This window comes from Coenobita brevimanus, chromosome 96 (assembly GCF_032717465.1).
Source record: "Coenobita brevimanus isolate Jiangsu-jjx chromosome 96, ASM3271746v2, whole genome shotgun sequence".
Lineage (NCBI taxonomy): Eukaryota > Metazoa > Arthropoda > Malacostraca > Decapoda > Coenobitidae > Coenobita > Coenobita brevimanus.
In genome coordinates, this window is record NC_137049.1 from 4,155,421 (window position 1) to 4,176,742 (window position 21,322).

At 41.2% G+C, this 21,322-nt stretch overlaps 2 protein-coding genes across 2 annotated transcripts; one reads left to right on the top strand and one right to left on the bottom strand.

Moving 5' to 3' along the window:
* Positions 1–12,505: 12,505 nt before the first annotated feature.
* LOC145413420 (uncharacterized) lies at positions 12,506–12,820 on the top strand. Its single transcript, XM_080283106.1, has one exon. The coding sequence runs from the start codon at positions 12,506–12,508 to the stop codon at positions 12,818–12,820; it is 315 nt and encodes a 104-aa protein (XP_080139232.1).
* A 7,007-nt stretch (positions 12,821–19,827) lies between these two features.
* Positions 19,828–20,554, bottom strand: LOC145413421 (cuticle protein CP575-like). Its single transcript, XM_080283107.1, has 2 exons — positions 20,456–20,554; positions 19,828–20,037 (listed from the first exon to the last, which is right to left on the bottom strand). The coding sequence occupies exons 1-2, from the start codon at positions 20,552–20,554 to the stop codon at positions 19,828–19,830; spliced, it is 309 nt and encodes a 102-aa protein (XP_080139233.1).
* Positions 20,555–21,322: the final 768 nt, after the last annotated feature.

Genomic DNA, 21,322 nt, shown 5'->3' on the forward strand with positions numbered 1-21,322 from the left:
GGGAAATAAGGAAATGTGAGCAGACATATTTCAACGAAACTTCTCAGGTCAGTTCGTCTGGCTATTTGATAGTGTCTCCACTACATAAAATCTTCCACCATTATTTTTAGGGGGGGTCAGTCCCTCTCCAAAACTTAAAAAGGATGCAAATTGGGGGAAGGAAGGCAAATATGACTTTGATATCCTAACACATGTTTTACAAGAAACTCTCATCCGCACTGTGATATTTGGGGAGCGTGAACCCCCCCTCCCCATTATTTTAGAAGGATCAGCTCCCTCCCAAAAATAAAAATGATCAGAAATGGAAGCAATACTTGAAAGAACTTTCCCAGGTGAGTTAGTCTGTGTGGTGGTAAGGTCTTCCAATATGTACAGTTTTCCAACCCTGACGTTTAGGGCGGTCATCCCCCTCATCAAATTAAGAATGATCAAAAATAGTCAAAGGAGGGCAGATATGGCATTATTATCGTAATACAAGTTGCGCAATGGACTTTCATCCAAAATTTGATATCTGGGGAGCGTGAGCTCCCCCCCCCAGTGATGCTTAGGCGTATCAGCCCCCTCCCAAAAATGCAAACGACCAGAAATAGGGAATTGTAAGAACTTGGATTTCAACGAAATCGGAGTACATATCGCAAGAATGGGTATGCAGAGTCCATGTTTTCTCTCAAAGGACGGGAAGAAAATGCACAACTACTTTATCTATAAAAAGAAATCACATCATAGCTAAAGTTTTGATTTTCTTGTTCGTGCTCCATACCTTTACAGCCAGGGATCGGCTCTAACCCCCATGGGAACACAGCCACTATCCACTCGTCTCAGCAGCACTGCGCCTTTAGGGCTGCAGACGAAGGCAGTGTGAAGAAGGTTTTGGCGGACCTCGATAAGTGGTTCTGAGGGATGTTTGTGAGTTCGGCGGAGCCCTACGGCCCAGGAACCAAAGAGGTGTATTTAGTTTATTCTGATTGGCCTTTCCTTCTGCAAGGCCTCTCTCAGGAGAGGCCGAGGAACTATTGGAGTCAGTGCATGCTGCTTCCACAAAGTGAGACAGTAAGGCTGCTCTCAGAGGATCTAGTAGTAGCATTAGGAAAAGTACGGTTATCTGAAACAACACTGAAATAATGCTCATAAAGACTGTGAAATCTGGATATATTATAGTTCGCGGAGGAGAAAAATTGGAAATTCAACTTAAATAGTGACCTGTAAGTATGGGTCAGACTTAAATACGGCTTTTGGTACATCCAACACAGTTCACCGAGATGTAAGATGAAGCTGACCTGCAACATATAAACACTGAAAGCTCGTCAGTAAAGTTTCCATTCTGATAACTTAACATTTTCTGTTGGTGGGGAAACTCTTTGGGAAATTTTCTCTGCCTTACGCAAGACGATTTTGTTAAACTAAAGCTAAGATCCCACAATGAAAGGGTAAAAGGTGACAATAATGATAATTGACATAAGAAATTTTTAAAAGCTTCAAATAAACGATGAACTGAAACAATTTAGAAGTTCAAAAGACCTAAATAACAGGAAGCCAAACATGAAATGAAGGGATGGAGTGGAGAGATGACTGAAGGGGTGGGGGAGTGTGAGTTAAGGGGAGGGCGGTCAAATGGCAGAGGACAGGGCTACGTGGAGGCGACTTGTTTCTGGCCACCCCTTACAGGATTAAGGCGTCTGACAAAGATATATATATTGTTGAACGGGGGTCTGGGGTTTACAGGATTGTCGACAGCATTAAATTGGTGACCGGTTTCGTGGTATAGACAGAAAGATAATTAAACTTCAGGATGATATGAAGTGTTCAGCCTAACCAGTGTTATCATCAAACACAGGTGGAATAAACTGAAAGGTATTTAAACTCGTCATATATGAGAGAAATGAAGTTAGGCGCAGATATTTACAAGCTGCCTTTGTTGTATCCAGTTGCAGTTTAAATCGGGACAATGGATTTTTTTTCTCCCTTGCTTTTTTCTTTTTTCTTTCCTCCTTTTTTTTTCCTTTTCTACTTTTTTTTACTTTACCCAAGCCCTTGGCAAACCTGTTAACTGGCTGAAAACCTGCTTAGCTTGTTTATCTGGTTTACAGTAAATAATGTTGTTACGCCACTGGCCTGGACTACTGAAGGCATTCTTTGTGTCCATTGTATGTTATTCCTGAAGGCGTGGTAACAGGCAAAACGTAAGATTAACCGTGTGTCCTTTCACAGCTTTTTGTGTTTTCCCTCGTATTTTCTTATTGTGTACTTTTGGGGGCGACATACCCAAAGCGAATGTATATTTTATTTCGGCTTTGGCTAGTAGATAAGCAATTGTAATGAATATATGACGCTTGTCTAAAATGATGATTCTTGCATTAGATGTAACACGGAGGATAAACAACCGCGAGAAAGGTATATAATTGTTTCATACATCATCAGAGGAGGACTGTTTAAGGGCATCCCTGTCAGCAGTGAAACAGCGTCACAAATGCATCTTCCACAAAAGGTCTAAAGCCTTAAGTGGAGCAGTGGTACAGGCTACTGACACAAGGTCTGGGGGATAGGCAGGGTATTTCGTATGTAATAATAAATGCTCCTTTGAATGGTCTTTTTGGTCGTAGTACTTCGCTAACCCTCTCTTGGTCAGTTTTATTCAGCTGAAACTGAATATCATATGCTTTAACCTTAAACGGCAAAGTGTAGTGCAAACCTCTAATTACAGAAGGTAATTTATGTAACGCCTGTCTTTATTAGGTATGGCTAGCCTGCATCCCATATTGCAGAATGCAGTCAGCAGCCATATAGGAAAGGCAGATATGTTCCATCATCACATACTTCAAAAATCATCATAAAAATTTCGATGTCTTTATCCCACTTAACGATTTCTGGTTTTATTCAGCAGAGACAGTACTGAAGCCTAAACATTAATAGAATATTTCTAATGGAAACGTTTTTGATTTCCTACTTTGAACCGACGACTCTCGTAATAAACTGATATCTCAGTTGAATTAATGAAACTCATCTAATACCACTGAGGCCTAGAACGGCGTCAGAATCCACGGAACATGTCAAAAGGCAGTTTTCATTCCCACGAACCACAATAACAGACAGACGAGGTTACTCTTATGGGTACCACTTGGCTGAGGGGTAACCTTTGAACGTGATGGACGCCGCCCAGCTCCGTAATTGTTATGATGTGGCTGGCCTCAGAGTCGACAACTGGTTACTGCGACTGGTTTGGTGATGGCGGCAACCGGACAGCATTAGAGCAAAAGGTAGTGGCAGAGTTGTCAGGAAGAGATGGGTGGATGATTATCGTCTGGTCAAACACATGCTACTGGAGGTTTACTCTAGGACTGTACATTAAGCAGGGTTCTAAATACAGTATGTCAGTTTCCGCTGGTACTGACATGTGATGGTAATGTGCCTGCTCTGGATGGGACTTCCCTCACACAGCTTCGTAAAGTTAGCGCAGACACTAATAGGCGTCTTACCACTCTCAGTGGATCAAGATTGTGCCGAAGATAACAGAGAAGTGATTTTTTTTTTTTTTGATAATATAATGCCCGTACTCGTGAATAATTTTGTAACATCAGTAATGAACACACACACACACACACACACACACACACACACACACACACACACACACACATTCTACTGATATTTAGTAAGATAGATGGATTGATAGATGGATGATTTAATGTACGCATAGATACATACCTACGTATTTGCATACATTCATATATGCGTGGTGCATACATACCTACTCGTATATGGAGAGAGAGAGAGAGAGAGAGAGAGAGAGAGAGAGAGAGAGAGAGAGAGAGAGAGAGAGAGAGAGAATCATTAACAATTTGTCACACGCCCGTGCATTCATACGTAGTCGTGAATTTAGCATCCTTCACACAGTGACTGTTAATTGGTGTAAATGCTGCTGAGTTAGAAGCTATGCTAACCTCAGTAATATTACATGATATTAAGAACAATGTACATACCTTCCAGATAATGATAAAAATCTATCCTTCACGTGATTTGCGTATTTGCATAATGAACCTCGCCTCCATGACTACAGGAACTCAGACAATTATACCTGGAGATGATTAGTTTTGACAGTTGCATTTAGACATGTAATCCTATCACAGTTTCCATATTCCACATTGGCAAGACAATGCATTCTGTGGTATAACATGAAACAATAAACTTGATCGGCGCAGAGACTCCAGTGTGGCCTGGTGGCGAGTCGTAGGCTATTTAACTATCTTAAATCATTTACTTACTTTTTTTTTTATGCGAGGAAGAAGGAACCAAAGGCCATGAGCTCGCAATAACAGTTCCCTCCAAGGGAAAACCAAAATACAAGAGAGAGCCAAATTCAAGATCCATTCATTTCGAGATGCCTGGACACACTGCGTTTGAAAGACTGGAGGTCATAGGCAGCAGGAAATACAGACAGAGGGAGACAGTTCCAGAGTTGACCTGTTGCATAAATGAAGGACTGAGAGTAACGGTTAACTCTTACATTAGAGAGTTGGACAGAAAAGGGATGAGAGTTTGCTGCTAGAGGGGTGCTACGTGCCCGTCGTAGAGGTGGAGGAATGCAAGCAGACAGTTCAGAGGAGCAGTGACCATTGAAGTAGCGATAGAAAAGAAATAAAAATGTTTAATAAGGAGTAACTGACTATAGTCGCTAATTCAAAAATCGTTTATTATTCACTTCTTAAAAGGGAACAACACTACTTAAAGAATTGATCCTCTTCTGCCTAAGTAATCTGTGTTGCAACTGACTGCTTGACAGATAAGGTATTAACTTATGAATACCTCGGTAAATTGTATATAATTCGTGCTCTTCTGTATGCATAATCTGAGCCGTGCTTGGTGATTAATTGTACCTGGAAGAACTTCATTGCAGATGGACTCTTTGCCAACAGCATTTAACCTGACTGTGACTGCGACTGCCTGTTGTGCATTCTACCATTTTGCCTCCTATCCTTGTGAAAACTAGTACAACAAGCGTTCTGTCTTTAGACTTTCATTACGTCGAGGGTGCTGGAGGGGACACCAGATCAGGTAAACATCCATCCATCCAGGGTCATTGGTGGAGGTCATTGAGAAAACAGTGCTGTCCTTCAATGACCTATTATCTGTGTCCGACTCTATGCATAGCTTTAACAATCCGTTCCACGAATCCCAGCAGCCCTGTTACGTGCCACACAGTTGCACATGTCACGATTTCGGCACTAATAAACACCGTCCACACTGAGAACATATTAGTCATATCTCATTTCAGACTTGTGCATGGGTATTAGTGAGGGTGATATTAGGACATGTCGGTGTGTTTTATCTAATACCGATAAAGTCTGCTGTAACGAAATTCAGTTCATCAGATTGTTTGTGCTCCAGTATGGGATCGAGATCGGCTCATTTCAGACAACAGACGACCTCTCTGATCGCTAGGCCACCACCACCACCTTCCTTTGGGTAGTGGAGTTTTCTCTGATTTAAAGTTCTGTAGTTATGAAGATCGGTGCACCTGACTCCATCCTGAAACCTGACTCAACACCCTGTCTATGTGGTGAACGGGACTACCTTACTTACCTAACGCGGAAATATGACAATGTGGCTGGTTGGCAATGGGATGGGCCTCCTTACCAGGGTCTTAGCTGTCCTATGCCTTTCCACGTGTAGAGAGAGTGGCTCACCCATAACATAAGATGAAGAATGTACGGTATAAAGCAATTTAAGACTGGACACCAAAAGAATATTCATTTCATTAATGTAGTTATATTATAAAACGTATCATCCCGATCATAATGGATCTGTTAAAGCTTAGTTTATTAGAATAAGAATTAGGTACATTATCAGTGTATTGTTTCTTATGATGTGTTATAACTGTACAATTAAATTTCCAGTATATAAAATGATTGAGTACCAATTATGTATAAAGAAATGAAATAGTTTTCTCTTAGTTATTTGCCTTACACTCATGAGATATGCCTCACTACACCAATCTGAAATAATGCCGATAAAAGGAACTGGACGTACTGTGTAGGTGTATCTCGTACCTGCGAAAGGCCTGGCAAGTACCCGGTACAGCATCAAGAGTTGAATGAAACGTTTTCGTTTCAGCCTCGACATTGACTCCAAGTTCACTGCTGAAGTAAAAAATGATAAATAAAAATAGAACACAAATTCAAACACACACACACACACACACACACACACACACACACACACACACACACACACAAATCCATTGCTCAAACACAATTGACCTGTTGAACATTAAAAATTATCTAACAATCACCACTTACCAATACGTTTACTCTTAACCATGAAACATACACATTAGCAAAGGGAAAAAAAAAAAATCCGTCTTCCACACCACTTATACAGTATACCTACACTATTGGCCACAGAAGTGATTACAAGGCACTGCATAAGTCGCCTATGTGTAAAACAAAGTTAAAAACAGTTATTATACCGCTATTATCGATGTGAGCATGAAATTATATCCCTCAGAATTAATTGGTTACACCTGTGAGTGTAATACTAAGGCGGAAAATGGAGTAGTGTGCTTAACGGTACAGACCAGCTCATGGGCACTTGCTGAGGGTTAAGTGATATGTGTACCTGGATGACTCTGACGTTGTGAGTGGGTGAGAGGCAGACAGACAGACAGACAGACAGACAGATAGACAGAGACAGGCAGAAACAGACAGAGAGGCTACTGATGATGGTGTCAAGAAAATGAGATTTCAAATAAGATAAGGTCACTTAATGAAACGGTGTGCGTGGGGGGGGGGGGGACAGTTCACCAGGGTACTTGTGAACTCAGTAGGAGGTCAACGAATACGTAAAGTGTATAGGTTTATGTGTGCGTATGATAAAATGTAGTGTAGTGTGATTGTTGTGTTATGAATTGATATTTGTTATGCTCTCTTAAGTTACGATGGATGAGTGAATGTAGAAGTCACCGTGTCTCAATTCGCCATATTCGTCTCCCCTTCAAGTCCCTTCAAATTTATGGTTCGAGTGCCAGTACGTGGAGATTTATAGAAGGTGCTGGAGTATACAGTAGGTGTGCTCTCTCATATACGAGTATTTTCGTATGTTCCCTCATATAGTTTTGTATGTTCTCTCATATTTACGTATGTTCTCATATATCTAGGTATGCTCCCTGACATACCTAGGCAAGTTCACAAATATATTCAGGGTTCTCTCATATATATATGTTCTCGTATATTAACGCACGTTGTCTCATAATTATACTTGCGTATGTTCTCACCCTGACAGCTCTATTGATGACATGTACAGAAAGTAATACACACAAACACAGTCGGTGTCAGCTTTCACATGCACTGTTCTTACTACAGATACACCGTCATGATTCGTACTTACCACCATGGGGAAGAGCTGATTCGTTTACTGCTTACCCTCCGTGTCGATGGTCAGGTAATGTAGTCCAACTCACGTAGACTGATACGGACATACACAAATGGAGTGGACTGCAGAAGAGCGAATATGAGATTGAGCAGAATACTACTTACCTTGTTCACGACGTGAAATCTTTCGAGATGAACAAAACCATCAGACCGTGCCTAGAGCGAAGTTAAAAGGCGCCATCAGTAAGGTCAGAGGTGCAGAGTGGGGGATTTTTATGAGGGTGACAGGGTTCAAAAGCAGCACGGGTCGGTCTGTTCAAGGTTCAGGCCCTTCAGTTCAAGACTGCCTTCCTGAGCTTAGGAAAACCGCCTTTAATTTCTGGTGGCCGTTGTCTTTATTTAATAAATACATATATCCGAATAGTTTTGACAAACACGATTCCAATTTTGTCCATATTGCGGAGTTGTCATGTAGGACGCCACGATATATAAATATGTATTGCCATACTGACAACGTCGATGCAGGCTGTTTTTACTACTTTAAGTCAATGAGGTTCTTCTTGAGCTTAATTAGTTCACCCAGAGGTAACCAGAATGATGTAAAAAAAGACATATTGAAAGGGCTAAGAGAGATGTTTGTGTTAGTTACCCTAAAGGGAGTGTGAAGAATGATGTTGACTGATAAAATAGGGTGTCCTGTAATTGATGTTAAGGTGTAGGCCAGTGTGGGGACTGTGTGAGTAGATGAATAAAAGAACATATACTTGTCCGTGCAGGGTGTAGATGAGTGTCAGCTGGGTGGACGTAAAGGTGGGTGTGAGTTGTGCATCTGGGAAAAAGAGGAATGTCTAGGTGAGAATGTGATTAGACTTAATGATCCTCTTGTTCACAAAATATACACGTAGATATCTGATACTATTTAAAAAATATACTACAGCCATGCACACACTGCCAAGGTTACAAGGCATTATACAACAACTCTGCTGCCAATGAATGTTGAGGTTAGCCAAGAAAAAGTTCTTGTTATCAAAGTGCTTCATGTTTTTATCCGCACCGCAAAACACAGGCTATAAGAGAGGGATCCATATAACTTTCAGGTTATATGCTACTTAAACTACACTAACGAAATTTATAGGTGATATTCTCTCTTCCCTGCCCTACCACCTAACAAAATCCAAGCCGAACCTTCCAGTACTGTCCACCGTTTATTATCCGCTACCACGCCTCTCATCAAATATCAATTCTCAAAGTAATTTCAACGATGGAACAGAGAGTGATCAGCATTAGCAGAGTTTACATCTTTCCGGGCCCAGAGTCACGAGGAAACTGACAGCCAACTCCCTCTGGTTACTGAAGTTAGATTTAGGAGGATGGACAATGAGAATTTAAAGAATCCCGTCTATTGTTCTCTTTACACAGATAAATTTTAAAAGACGAGGAGTATTGCCATGAGCTGTGTCTCATAAGAAAGACAAGGAGGGGTGGGCTGCACTTCTTCCCGTCTATGTTTTTCTTCTTACAGAAAAAAAAAAAAAAATCTAGTTTACGAGAGGCAGATGATAGGAAGTTTATTTGTGAATCCGGGTTTTATTCATTAGCTGATCTCTTAACTTGGTCGACCTTCCCACCACCATCGACTCCGACCCACCAGACTGAGGCCCCCTTCTTCCACTCACCCGCCACGCAGGTTTTCTCTGATATTCAATTTTTCCAACGTTAAGTAGTATTTCCAATAATATTTTTTACAGATATACAGGGCTATGGAAAATGTAAACAAGAGAGTATCACGAGGATGTTATCAAACCTGTTTTTATGTTTTATTTACTTTCAGTGGGATGCACAGATTTTTGCTGACTGTCCACCACTAGTTACTGCGTCAATAATCACTTTCTTTTTCTGATGTCGTCAGTCTGAAGCGACAAATGGTGAACCTAAAGTAAACACAACTGTAATGGCAGCTCAAAATTAACGGTAGTAGCAGCAGCAGCAACAAGAACAACAGTCTCATGTACACAGGGAGAGTAGTCTCTTCAAGGATATTTACTCCCACTCTATTTATTCTACTTCATTGTTCAGTACTGTACTCCCTTGTCGCCCACTCCACCATCTGGCCAAGCAACCCACCGAGAAGGCATTGTAAAGAAGTTTAATTCTACAGCAATCTGAAACAAACAAACAAAAATGACGACTCCTTCTAAATTAACAGTGAAACAGTACATCTCCGTCTGAGGTTATAAAGTTCTCATTAAATTTGTCATGCATTTTCAGAGTTGTAAATTAATTCGATTGCTAGACGATGTTATTCAACTTTGGATAAATATTTTCGACTGTCTGGGGTTAGAAATAACCTTCATTATCCTTTTAGCAAATCGACGTCCTTCAGCTAGGTAAAATCTGGAAATAACAAGATTAATATGTATTACCTTCTCTAGCGGAAGGGTTTAATTCTTTCATGCAGATAGTACATTAAAACCAGAATGAATTTTGACATTCGTAAGCCAACCTTCATAATCTCTCCTGCTAACGATTCAATTGCTCCCAAGGTTAATGAACTGGGTATATGTGTAACTTTCGACTTATGATAATACTGGGCCACCATCCGAGAAGTCAATGCCTCTCTTAAATGAAGGGTTGGGAACGAAAGTTTACCTAATATTTCACCACTTTTACTCCTCACTTACTCTACTTGCTAGTATGCCTAAGGTGTGGGTGTCCTGATATATTATTTCTCTGCAATAGTTGATTCTTTCTTGTATAATGCGTCAGTAATTAGAGTGAAGGGGCTTCCCCTAGATGTGAAATAACCGCAGTGGAATGACTGGCGACCTTTTGTCCCTGACCGCACATAAAAAGCAGTCAAAGCTCTTTGTTCAAGAACAATGGCTCCAAATTCAAATGGTTCAGTAAACACGAGGGTGTGTGGTGAAGCGAAAGGACAGTGTTGAGCAATAAAAGTGTCTGTCACGCTGGCAGTAAAGAGAGGTAATGGGGTTGGTATTTAAATACAAACTACTGGGTTTAGTATCCTACAGTTACCAGAAATATTCAGTCTAATGTACAGACACTTGGGAGAGTCCATCATCCACCCACTGGCTATGATGGAACCTTCAGATAACTCTTCTCTGAGTAATATGTCAAATGGTTTCCTGTTATCTAGTAAACAACAATTTACCACGTTGGATGATAATCATATAACCAAATGGACATGTGGTGGGCTAGTGAGTTACGCCGCTCCAGTCGATGGTGTCCATAAGGATTTCCACCCGAGGGTTGGCTGGGTTTTCCTGTTCACATCCTAAATATCTGGACTAAGAAGCCTAGACCAGGGTCAGCATGGTCCTGGTAAGTCTTAAAAAAAATAACGATAAATATATATATGCAGTGTTTCACCCTTTAGATTATATTCATTTCTCATTGATTTCTACATAGGGTATCTTTAGTTTAATACATAAACACACATGAAAGGCACTAACTACAAAAATGCACCCCATTCACCCATCTCGACGGATCCGAATACCGTATATTTGTAAGCAGAATGTTAATGAGTTTGTCATTTTAGTACACACACACACACACACACACACACACACACACACACACACACACACACACACACACACACACACACACAAACACACACACACACACACACACACACACACACACACACACACACACACACACACATACACACACACACACACACACACACACACACACACACACACACACACACACACACACACACACACACACACACACACATATCCACTCCCCACCCTCCAACAACACACACACAGTACTATCCCCTTAACTCTAAAAACCGCTTTGCGTTTCTTTTTTCCTCAAGACGTTTTTCTTCTAGCTCTGGGGAGACTCGTCACAGTCATCAACTCTCCTACCCAGAGACGTCTTTTCCTATAATTAAGTCTGTTACCGAAAGTTTTGTTTAACTAGTGGGCGGCACATCGCACTGAAGAAGTTAACTGACACAACAGAACCATTTCTTTTATCACGCCCGTCTCTCCAAAACCTGCGCCGAGATTCATAAGCTTAATATCAATTCCATGTGGTAGACCAGACCCATTTTTACAGGAAGGACAAAGAAAGGAGAGGTCAGCATCTTCCCATTTCTCTTATACCTTTGTAAATAAAAATAACTCATAGTGGCAATAGGGAATTAATCATACGATTGTTTTCCAAAAATACGTCCCAGCTCGCCTGACAGTATTCGAATTATTGATACAGAATGGGGTAGGTATTGGTGGACTTAGAGGAGCAACAACAATTAATAATATATCACATTAAGAAATAGTTAGGTAACACTAAACAGATATTTACTAGAGCTGATTTCAGAGGGGGTGTCTGTAACTTCATGGTGATTCAGATGCATGGCGTCTAGAAATCAGGAAAAACGAGTCCTTAATTCTCTATTGTATAATATTTGGCCATACCAGTAAACTTAAATAGCGATTAATTCCAGCTCTCAGTATCAGTGAAGCTACGATTATCATCATAACACTGAAAATGCTTTAAATGTCAAAGGTGAGAGAGTCTAACTACCTAGCAAAATCAGAAGAAAAGGGCATTTTCTAAGTTGAAGGTGCAACAGCATTAACCAACATAAGAAAAATAGGTAGGCAGAAAAAGTTGAGTGAGTGAGGGTAAAGGCAGGCATACAACAAGGTCACAAACACTGAGTGAAGGTCAGTGGTGGGTATATATGGCGATGTTTGTACTCACCCACACCACAGCAAATCTAACTGTCCTTTCCTCCACAGCAGCTCCCCTCTCCACAATCGACACCATCATGAAGTTCCTGGTAAGTTCACCTCCATCTGATACGACGACTTGAGTTTGAACTACTTTTCCCCTTGCCCAACCAATGTTTAAGTTTCCCCTCCTTCGTACCAAAGGATCTTAAACGGTACATTGTTTATCTGTTGTTTATCCTTTCTATGTGCCTTCATGTTCCCTAACTAGTTGTCAGCCTCTCCCTTCACCCTCTGCCTTACTCATACTTTCTCTGTCATATTGCACTATTCCCTGTCGTAGTCTGACTTTCCCTGTCATGTTCCACCACATAGACTTTCTTCATATGATGTTCGAATTGTCTTTGTCACATTCGTGGTGTCCTTGCGATGCTCACCTATCCTCGCTTCACCCCAGCTCTCCTGCCTTACCCCAGCTCTCCTGCCTTACCCCACCCCATCCTGTGTAACTCTGCCTCTCTGGCTCCCCTGCAGACCGTGCTGTTCCTGGCCCTGGTTCTGGTGGTCAGCATGGCCCTGGCTCGCCCCGGTGACATCATCGACGTCGACTACGACCACTTTGAGCACGAGCAGGACGGCATTCCCGGCATGGCTGTGCACGGCGAGTACTCGGCCATCGGAGCCGACGGTGACGAGTACGAGGTCAAGTACATCGCCGACCACCTCGGCTATAGACTTGTTTAACCACCACTTGAACCTTGGAGTTCTACTTGAACCTCAACACCATCGAGGCAATCAGACACCACCTGAACCTTTGGGTTCCACTGAAACCTCATCACCAGCATCATCGAGGTAGTCAGACAACCTGAACCTTGGAGTTGCACTTGAACCTCAGCACAACCGAGGTAACAAAACACCACCTGAACTTTGGAGTGTCACTTGAACCTCAGCACCATCGAGGGAGTCAGGCATCACCTGAGCCTTGGAATTGTGCTCGAACATCAACACCATCGAGTCAGGAAGGCACCACGTGATCCTTGGAGTTCCACTTCAACCTCAATGCAAGTGAAATAGTCAGACACAACCTGAGCCTTGAACCTTGGAGTTCCACTTGATCATAAACACCATCGAGGCAGCCAGACACCATCTGAACATAGAATATCCACTTGAGCCTGAAAGAAACTGACGTAAATATCAACTGTATATTAGAATTTCACTTGCATCTCAGCGTCTTCGAGGCAGTGATACACCACTTGAAATTGCAACTGAACCTCTGCACCATCGAGGCAGTCAGACACCATCCGATTCTTTGACATTTATTTTCAGTCTCAGTCAGGCACTCAGTGAGCCAGGACGTGTGACAGTCAACTAGTCACTTAACACTTCTTTCTTCTGTCTTCATCTGTCTTACCACTTCTCCTACACTCTTGTTCATCGGCATTCTCGTAATAATAAAACTCTTCCTGTTAGTTGGTATTTTCTCATCCTGATCAATAAGTAATGGCAAGCATGGGCGTAGATCCAGAAGGGATGGGGGAGCAGTGCCTCCTTACAATTGGGTTGGTGGGATATGTTATGTAAACATCCGCCCCCCCCCCACCCACCCCACACACAGTCCAAGTTAAACCTATAAATTTCCTTAGAACATTTAGTATTACAGTGATAAGGCAATTACTTCAAAATCAGGAAAAATTTAAGCAACAGAAAATACAACATGAGAAAATGTTAGCTGAAATGAGTTATAATCCAAGCTTATAAAATGAACACCGAAGTGATAATGGCAGTGGTGCCAGACTTGGCCACAAGTAACAAAGTATACTATTTTTCTTGTCCTCTTATTTTCCAATTTGGCATTTGCTGCTGCAGTAAAGTACATAATTATACAAGCAATTGAATCAGTTCACTTCCCTCGGCAGTGAGCAACTGTCCTCTCAACATCTACAGTACGTACTGGAAATCCTTGAATAATAATGTATAGCTCGTGTGCAAGCTGCAGCAATTTCAGCATTCTTAATTGTAAGCCTTCCTCAGTGTTCCCCCTGCCTACCACCTTCAGTATGTCCAAGCATTTCAAAATGATCATATCTTTATCTTTTATCCATTCTTGTCTTTTCTGTGAGAGGACCATTTTTATAGGCTTTTTGTCTTTGCTTCTTATTTCGTGCGTTTAAAAAAATCTATAAAATAGTAAGACTACGTATTATGTCATACATAGGAAGATTTCAGTTGAAATTTAAAAGATGTGTATTGTTATCTGCTTCACAATATACAAATTATATGAGAGCAGAGTGATCGTCCATTGATTTGTTGTCCTTGGAGAAAACTTTAAAGTGAACCTTCACTCCATTCAAACTATTAATCCTACAGCATCTGTTTCCACCGGGTATACTCTCATCGCTCCTCTCCATCCTAAAACATTGCAAGTACTTCCCACCTACTTATTTGTTTCCCATGCCTATTTCTTCATTTCTTCCCTTGACACTTTCATTCTTGTGGGCCATTTTGAAATAACCTTCGCTGCAGTCAAACCACCAGCCACACAACATTCATTTTCACAGGATATTCTTGGATTTTCCGGTCCCTGCACCTCCATCCATACTTCCAGCCCTTCCTACCCATTCTTTTATTCACCACGTCCAGTTCTTTACCTCTATTGGCAATTTCTTGGCACGAGGCAAGTCACACGGTCAGTAAACGCGATTTCTTTGTTTACACATCTGAACCTGGAACCAGATGTTTAACAATCCCCATGCATATCAAACGTGCGTTACACACTCATTCCCCACCTATTTTGTTTTAACATCCAAGGGGAGATGGAAGCGACTGCCTGTTCTTGGCAAAGGTACGAGTATTTGTGCTGCCCTCCCCCAGGAAAATAAGGTTGTTTTTCATGTGCATATATGTAAGCGGAAGCGAAGAGTAATCCAAAATAAATATGGTTTTTATCAAGGCAGAGTATAAAATTTTCCCCAGTATCAGTGCTAAGTTTGCTTCTTTAACAACTTGAACCCAGGGACTTCTTCCTTGTATTACTCCTACCATCTCTATACGATTATTTTCAGATTAGGCAAGACCCTTCAGATTACATGGGATAAATGAGGTATTCGTCTAGTGAGAACAAAGATAAGATAATAATATAGACCATCGAACTGAAGAGATTAATATGATGATAAATTCTCCCAGTATTCTTCATATCGCCAACTATTTGCTAACAAATTCAATCGCTTTGATTATAAACTTAGATGCAGGTATAGGCAGCTTAAGCAGCAGTGAACGTCATGTTAAAACAATGTATTGTAATTAGAAAAAAAAAAAAAACAGGAAAACCATACTGGGCTTTAAGAAAGTGCTAAGTTAAAGTCCTTCATTCTTTTAATGCTCATTATAAACGCTTAGCCATGTGCACCGTTCTCCTTGTATCGAGACATCTACCGTGTATGTGTTTCGATGGTGTAGGAGAGGAGCGATCGCTTTTATGGGCATCCTCAGTGATTCGCATCTGTATTCATTGTGTCAGAGATAGACCCACCACTGATAGCACTGGACCATCAGCGTCTGTCTACATTGCAGACAGCCCAGCCAGGTTTGATGTGATGGTATTAGGAAGAGAGGAAGTGATGATGTGTTGTTGCGTCAGACGGATGTCAGTGAAAACAGTTCAAAGAATATAGGTCCTCACAGAAGCCTGCTATTAAATTAATTATTTTTCACTCTTCTAGATGCCTTAGAGGAACTCTGTCCACATAAACAAAAACAAAAGTAATGATTTACAAGACACTGGAGGTAAGACGGTAGGCTACCCAGTGATTTATGAACACAGACTGACAAGGACGCCACCCTCGGCCACCACCCAAACTGCCACGTCTCCCACATTATTAATGATGGCAAACTAGAAAAATTATTTCTTTTATCAAAACGTAAAATGCCCTCTCCACTCTTAAGATCATTGGTCTTTAAGGTCATTGCATGTAACGTTCAGTTTGTTGACGTTACATGATATTTTTCTACAGTTCTGTATTGTAATGAATAATATGCCTTATGATCAAATGACTCACTGCAGTTTTTTAAAAATCCAAATTTGAAGTAATGTTTTAATAAAGATCAAGTTTATGTTCGCTCATGGAAGTGGAGTGCGTCATTACAACTGGTCTCAACCAAAACACAGTCAGACAAACAAAAAGCCAGTTGTTTACCGCGTCTGATCACCTTGACTGGCGGTTCACATACAGTACCAAACAAGATCTTAGCTAGCCACTCAGAAAAAGAGAGTACTAATCAAGACGGGAAAAAGTGTGAGGAGTAACAAAACTCTTAAAGTAGAATACCGTTCAGGTGCGATTGACTGAGAACTGGACGCAACGTGTACTAGAGAGTAATGCAGTAGTATATTTGGTTGGCATAAACTAATAGCACTACCAAGAATAAATGACCCTCTACTGTACGTGGGTATGAGGCTAAACAGTATAAATAATTAGAGGACGGTTAACTTTTTCGTGGATGCAATAATTCCCGTATTCTGTTCCAGCCGAAGCCTGATGATTCTGTTTATCTGATAGTAGGTCATATGAGCTTGAGAGTTAAAACTTTCAACGTTCACCATTGGATGGTCGTAACAGCGCTGTTATTCTCGCTACTACTCTTTTCCATCTAACACTGTATCGATTATTCACATGAAAATAAGTCACAGAATCATGAAAGAGTTGAAGTGCCCAAAGTAGCAGATTATTCTATGTCATGAATAAATTTGTGCAACGTCATGCTCTCTCACGATGCTTTGGTCGTTTGTTACTTCGCAGCAGTATAGTCAAGCACGACCGTTTAACCTGATGAACCGACGCAGACCACATGCATGAACTTAGGTTGTCCTTGGCCATTTAGCTAGTGAAATAGACCGACTGCCTTGCGATGGTAGTGCTGACAACATATTGAGCTCTAACTCATAGAAGACAGATGATATTTCGTCAGATATAGACTACAGTGATGTGACTGAGTGTTATGTTTAGCTCATACGATTTATGTAATATGTGTGCTTCATAGTAACTGAAAAATATTAACAAAGTTGTAGTCAGAGAAGCATGGTACTGATAAACTATCGTTTCTGGTAACAATTATACCTGACAGCAAATACCCTTATGTTGACAAAGTGTTTTGCGTAGACAGAAATTATAAATTGCATTTCGAGCCTTTAATATCAAGACGATATTAAGGTATTTACCTAATATAACACATTCTCTTGCATATTTCAATTCCTGGATGATTGTTTCATTCTGGTTCAATAAATTGCACATACTGCAGACATGGGGCCCATATGCTACTTATTTTTGTAGCAGTACATGGCCATGTTGTCTGTGGCAATAATAAGCTTAGAGTTGTATTTTGCATGTGGCACTTATGCAGTCTTAAACAAACTCAGACTGGCGAATGTCCTTTTCCCCATTTTTCCAAGAATACAGAATATACGGTTAAGAGATACCCACATTAAGAAAGACAATAAAGTTACTATAAACAAAGCTTCGAATCTGAACTTTTCAACAGATTCTTATTTTACAAGGAAACTAACTTTAATAAAACTACTCCTACCCAAGCCAGCAGCTACATGTCACTTACAAGGGAAGGACCTCTCCTCCTAGCCATTATAAAACGTACACCTACTGGAGATACAGGTGATTGGAGAAATGCATTTAATCTGTCTTCAGGTAACTCCTTTGGGGGAGGCGGTGGCAGAATCGGTAGAGAGGAGGCCTGTAGTCCTAATGGACCCAAGTTCGAATCCCGGCTGGGGCAGGGAACAGTTTAAGGATTTGAATTTCATAAAAAGCAGATTTTTTCTGGTCTACCAGATGGCCCGCCGACATGTCATAAAAAATACCCCAGCTAATACCAGTACACTAGTCCTGAATGAGACAGGCCTTGCATGTATTCAGTATGGATGGTGGGTGTTAGCGCCCAAGTGGTGACATATGGAGGTGTGTAGGAGGCCTACTGGGCCCCAAGGAGGACTACTGGGACTTGGGAATTGGCCTTGAAGCTTTTGCCCAGAGTATGACTTGTAAGAAAAAATAAATTAATTAATTAATAAATAAAAGACTTTAAAAACAGCCTTGCTTTGTAAATGCCAACTCCTAGCACAAAAATATTCTAAAATTTTCAGTGAATCTTTCAAGTATACAAATAATTCAGTAATATCCATTTCTTACACGACATAAACCACTAACTGCTATATGTTCATTACACGTACTCAAACTGCACATTTCTCGTGTACTATATTGATCTCTTGTATACAACTCCAGCACTTCCTTTTACATATCTCACCACACGAATAACATCATCTTTAATTGGACCATTGATAGACAGATTTAGATAGATCGTCAACATTATTAACTTGGAAAAGGAAACACTAATTCTAAGCGCTTTCGCGTACTTACGTTCACATGCACTGAGGGTGTAAAGACACTGACATTAATGATTTGTTTTCCTGCAGGTATAGTCTCTCTCTCTCTCTCTCTCTCTCTCTCTCTCTCTCTCACACACACACACACACACACACACACACACACACACACACACACACACACACACACACACACACACCTATCTACATATCTACAGATCGACAGATAAATAAATAGATCAGTAGACAGATAGAGCAATAGATATATATGGGATAAGTGTGTGTGTGTGTGTGTGTGTGTGTGTGTGTGCAATGCATTATAACTTATGTACACCAATATTCCCACAATATTTCGCCTCATCGGTGTCTTTGTTATATGCCTTCAACCACTTCACTCCAATGGCATTAATTTTATTCTTGTTACCTGCACACGGCAATTATAGTCTGTGAAAGATGTCTGTCAGCGATGAGTTTCAAAGCCCCTCGATCTGTTTATCTATCTATCTACCTATCTATCTGTCTATGTATCCATTGCCGGACGCCTTCATCCCGTGAGAGGTGGCCAAGGCCCCTATTCTCATTGGTTAAGGAGGCTCCCTAGCATCTCTTCCTTAGCGATTTATTTTTGGATATAGCTGGTTGATATCATGATGCACGTCATTTATGCAGACTATGGCGATATTAGAATGATTTTCGTAACACGGAGGACAGTAAGATGTAATATACAAAATAAGTTGCTTAGGAAAAGATGCTAGGGACATTCTGTAGCCGATGAAAATACGGGCCCAAGAGCAAATTTTCGTGGCCCTGTCCTCTGCCATTTGGCTGCCTTCCTTCCAACTCACACACCCCTCTCACGTATTTCTTTACTCTATCCCTCCATCTCAACCTTGGTCTCCTCCCCTTTTTCCCTGCGTAAATAATCCCGTCAGTTCGGTAACTCTGTCCTAAGTAGAATATAAATTGTCCTGTTGTGGCAAGAACGAAATATAAAGAAGTCACGGGATGCGAGGGGTTAACAATGATTCTTTACTTATGCAATACTTAAATAAGTATCCTAAAATGTCATGATACTTTTTTGATATCGTCATTGACGTATAATTGGAGATTTCAGTGAGATAAAATGGTGGCTGTATCATTATTTGCTGGCCAGGTTTAAGGAAATACTGTGTGAATGAATTCTATTATTTATGGGAATTCAGAAAAAAAGGAAATAAACAGAAGAGAAAGTGAGATAAATAAAAAGGAGAATACTGCAACGACAGGCTGACTGCGTAGTTGATCGTCATTCACCAAGTGTGGTGTTTGACAGCCTCGGTGATGTTGAGGTTCATGTGGAACTCCATGGTTCAGGTGGTGGTTAAACAAGTCTGTAGCCGAGGTGGTCGGCGACGTACTTCACCTCGTACTCGTTACCGTCGGCTCCGATGGCCGAGTACTCGCCGTGCACAGCCGTGCCAGGGATGCCGTCCTGCTCGTGCTCAAAATGGTCGTAGTCGACGTCGATGATGTCGCCGGGGCGGGCCAGGGCCATGCTGACCACCAGAACCAGGGCCAGGAACAGCACGGTCTGCAGGGGAGGCAGAGGGGCAGGGTTACACAGGGTGGAGTGAGGTTAGGCAGGAGAGCTGGGGTGAGGCGAGGATAGGGGAACATTATAAGGACGGCATGAACGAGACAAGGAATAGTGGAATAAGGTAGAGGGTGAGCTTGGGTATGGCGGGAAAAGGCGGGACGGGGTAGAGATTCGGAGTTAAACTGTGAAAAGTGCAATATGACAATGGAAACTTGAGTAAAGCAAAGGATGTAGGGAGGGACAGACACTGAGTTAAGGAATATGATTGCGGTTGGGAAGGATCAAGTATGACTAAACTTATAAGTTACCCAAGTTCCTTTAGAAGAAAATGAAGTTTAGCTTAACTGTTTGTGAAGCAAGAGAAATTGTCCAAATTCCCTTCAGAGTGGAAAAAGAGTGGAGGAGTAGTTACCAGGAACTTCATGTTGGTGTAGATGGTGGTGAAGGGAGCTGCAGTGTAGGAAGGGACAGTTAGGTTGGCTGTGGTGTGAGTGAGGACAACCACCGCCATATATACCCACTATTGACCTTCACTCGTTGCCTGTGACCTTGTCTCAGGCCTGCCTTTATCGTCACTCACTCAACTTTTTCTTCATTGTATTCTTTTTTCTTCCTCTCTCTCTCTTACGTTGTCTCTAGCCCTCACACTCTAATCTTCTGATAAATTTGCTTTGTTGTTCGGGTGTAGGTTATTGTGTAAACTCATTCACTTCTGACATTCAGAGAAGTATTCACTATATGCATAATTCTACTTCATATATAATATACACGGTGGCAGAGTTCTTCTCAAAACTTAGTGTTCCGTCAAGTTATTTTACTGAATAGAATTGCGACTGTGCTTTATCACTGGTCAGCATAGTACGCTAAATAGATAAAAGGGACATGCAGTATTTACCAACTTTTGTATTAGCAGGTTGAGATTCAGTCATAGTCCAGCGTATACAGTACTGCACAACTTCACTGACGTAACTTTTCTGGCAGTTAATGTTGTTTAGATGGTAGGTGGTGGGAATCACTTGATGTAGCGTTGCTTACTTCTTGTTTTACCTTTGTTATTCCTTTCTATATCTGAATCCTCTGAGTTTCATCCTTCCTGTAGCTTTTTAATGCCCTTCTTTCAAGTTCAGGTGGCTAAACACTGAGTGACAAGCCTAATGCTCTCTAGTAATCCTCGAAACCATTTATTACGCTGGATGGTATTAAAACGAAGTAACGAGGTGATGTGGAACCTACTATGGTTCGCTCGTTAGCTGTGTGGACAGACACAAATGCACCATCC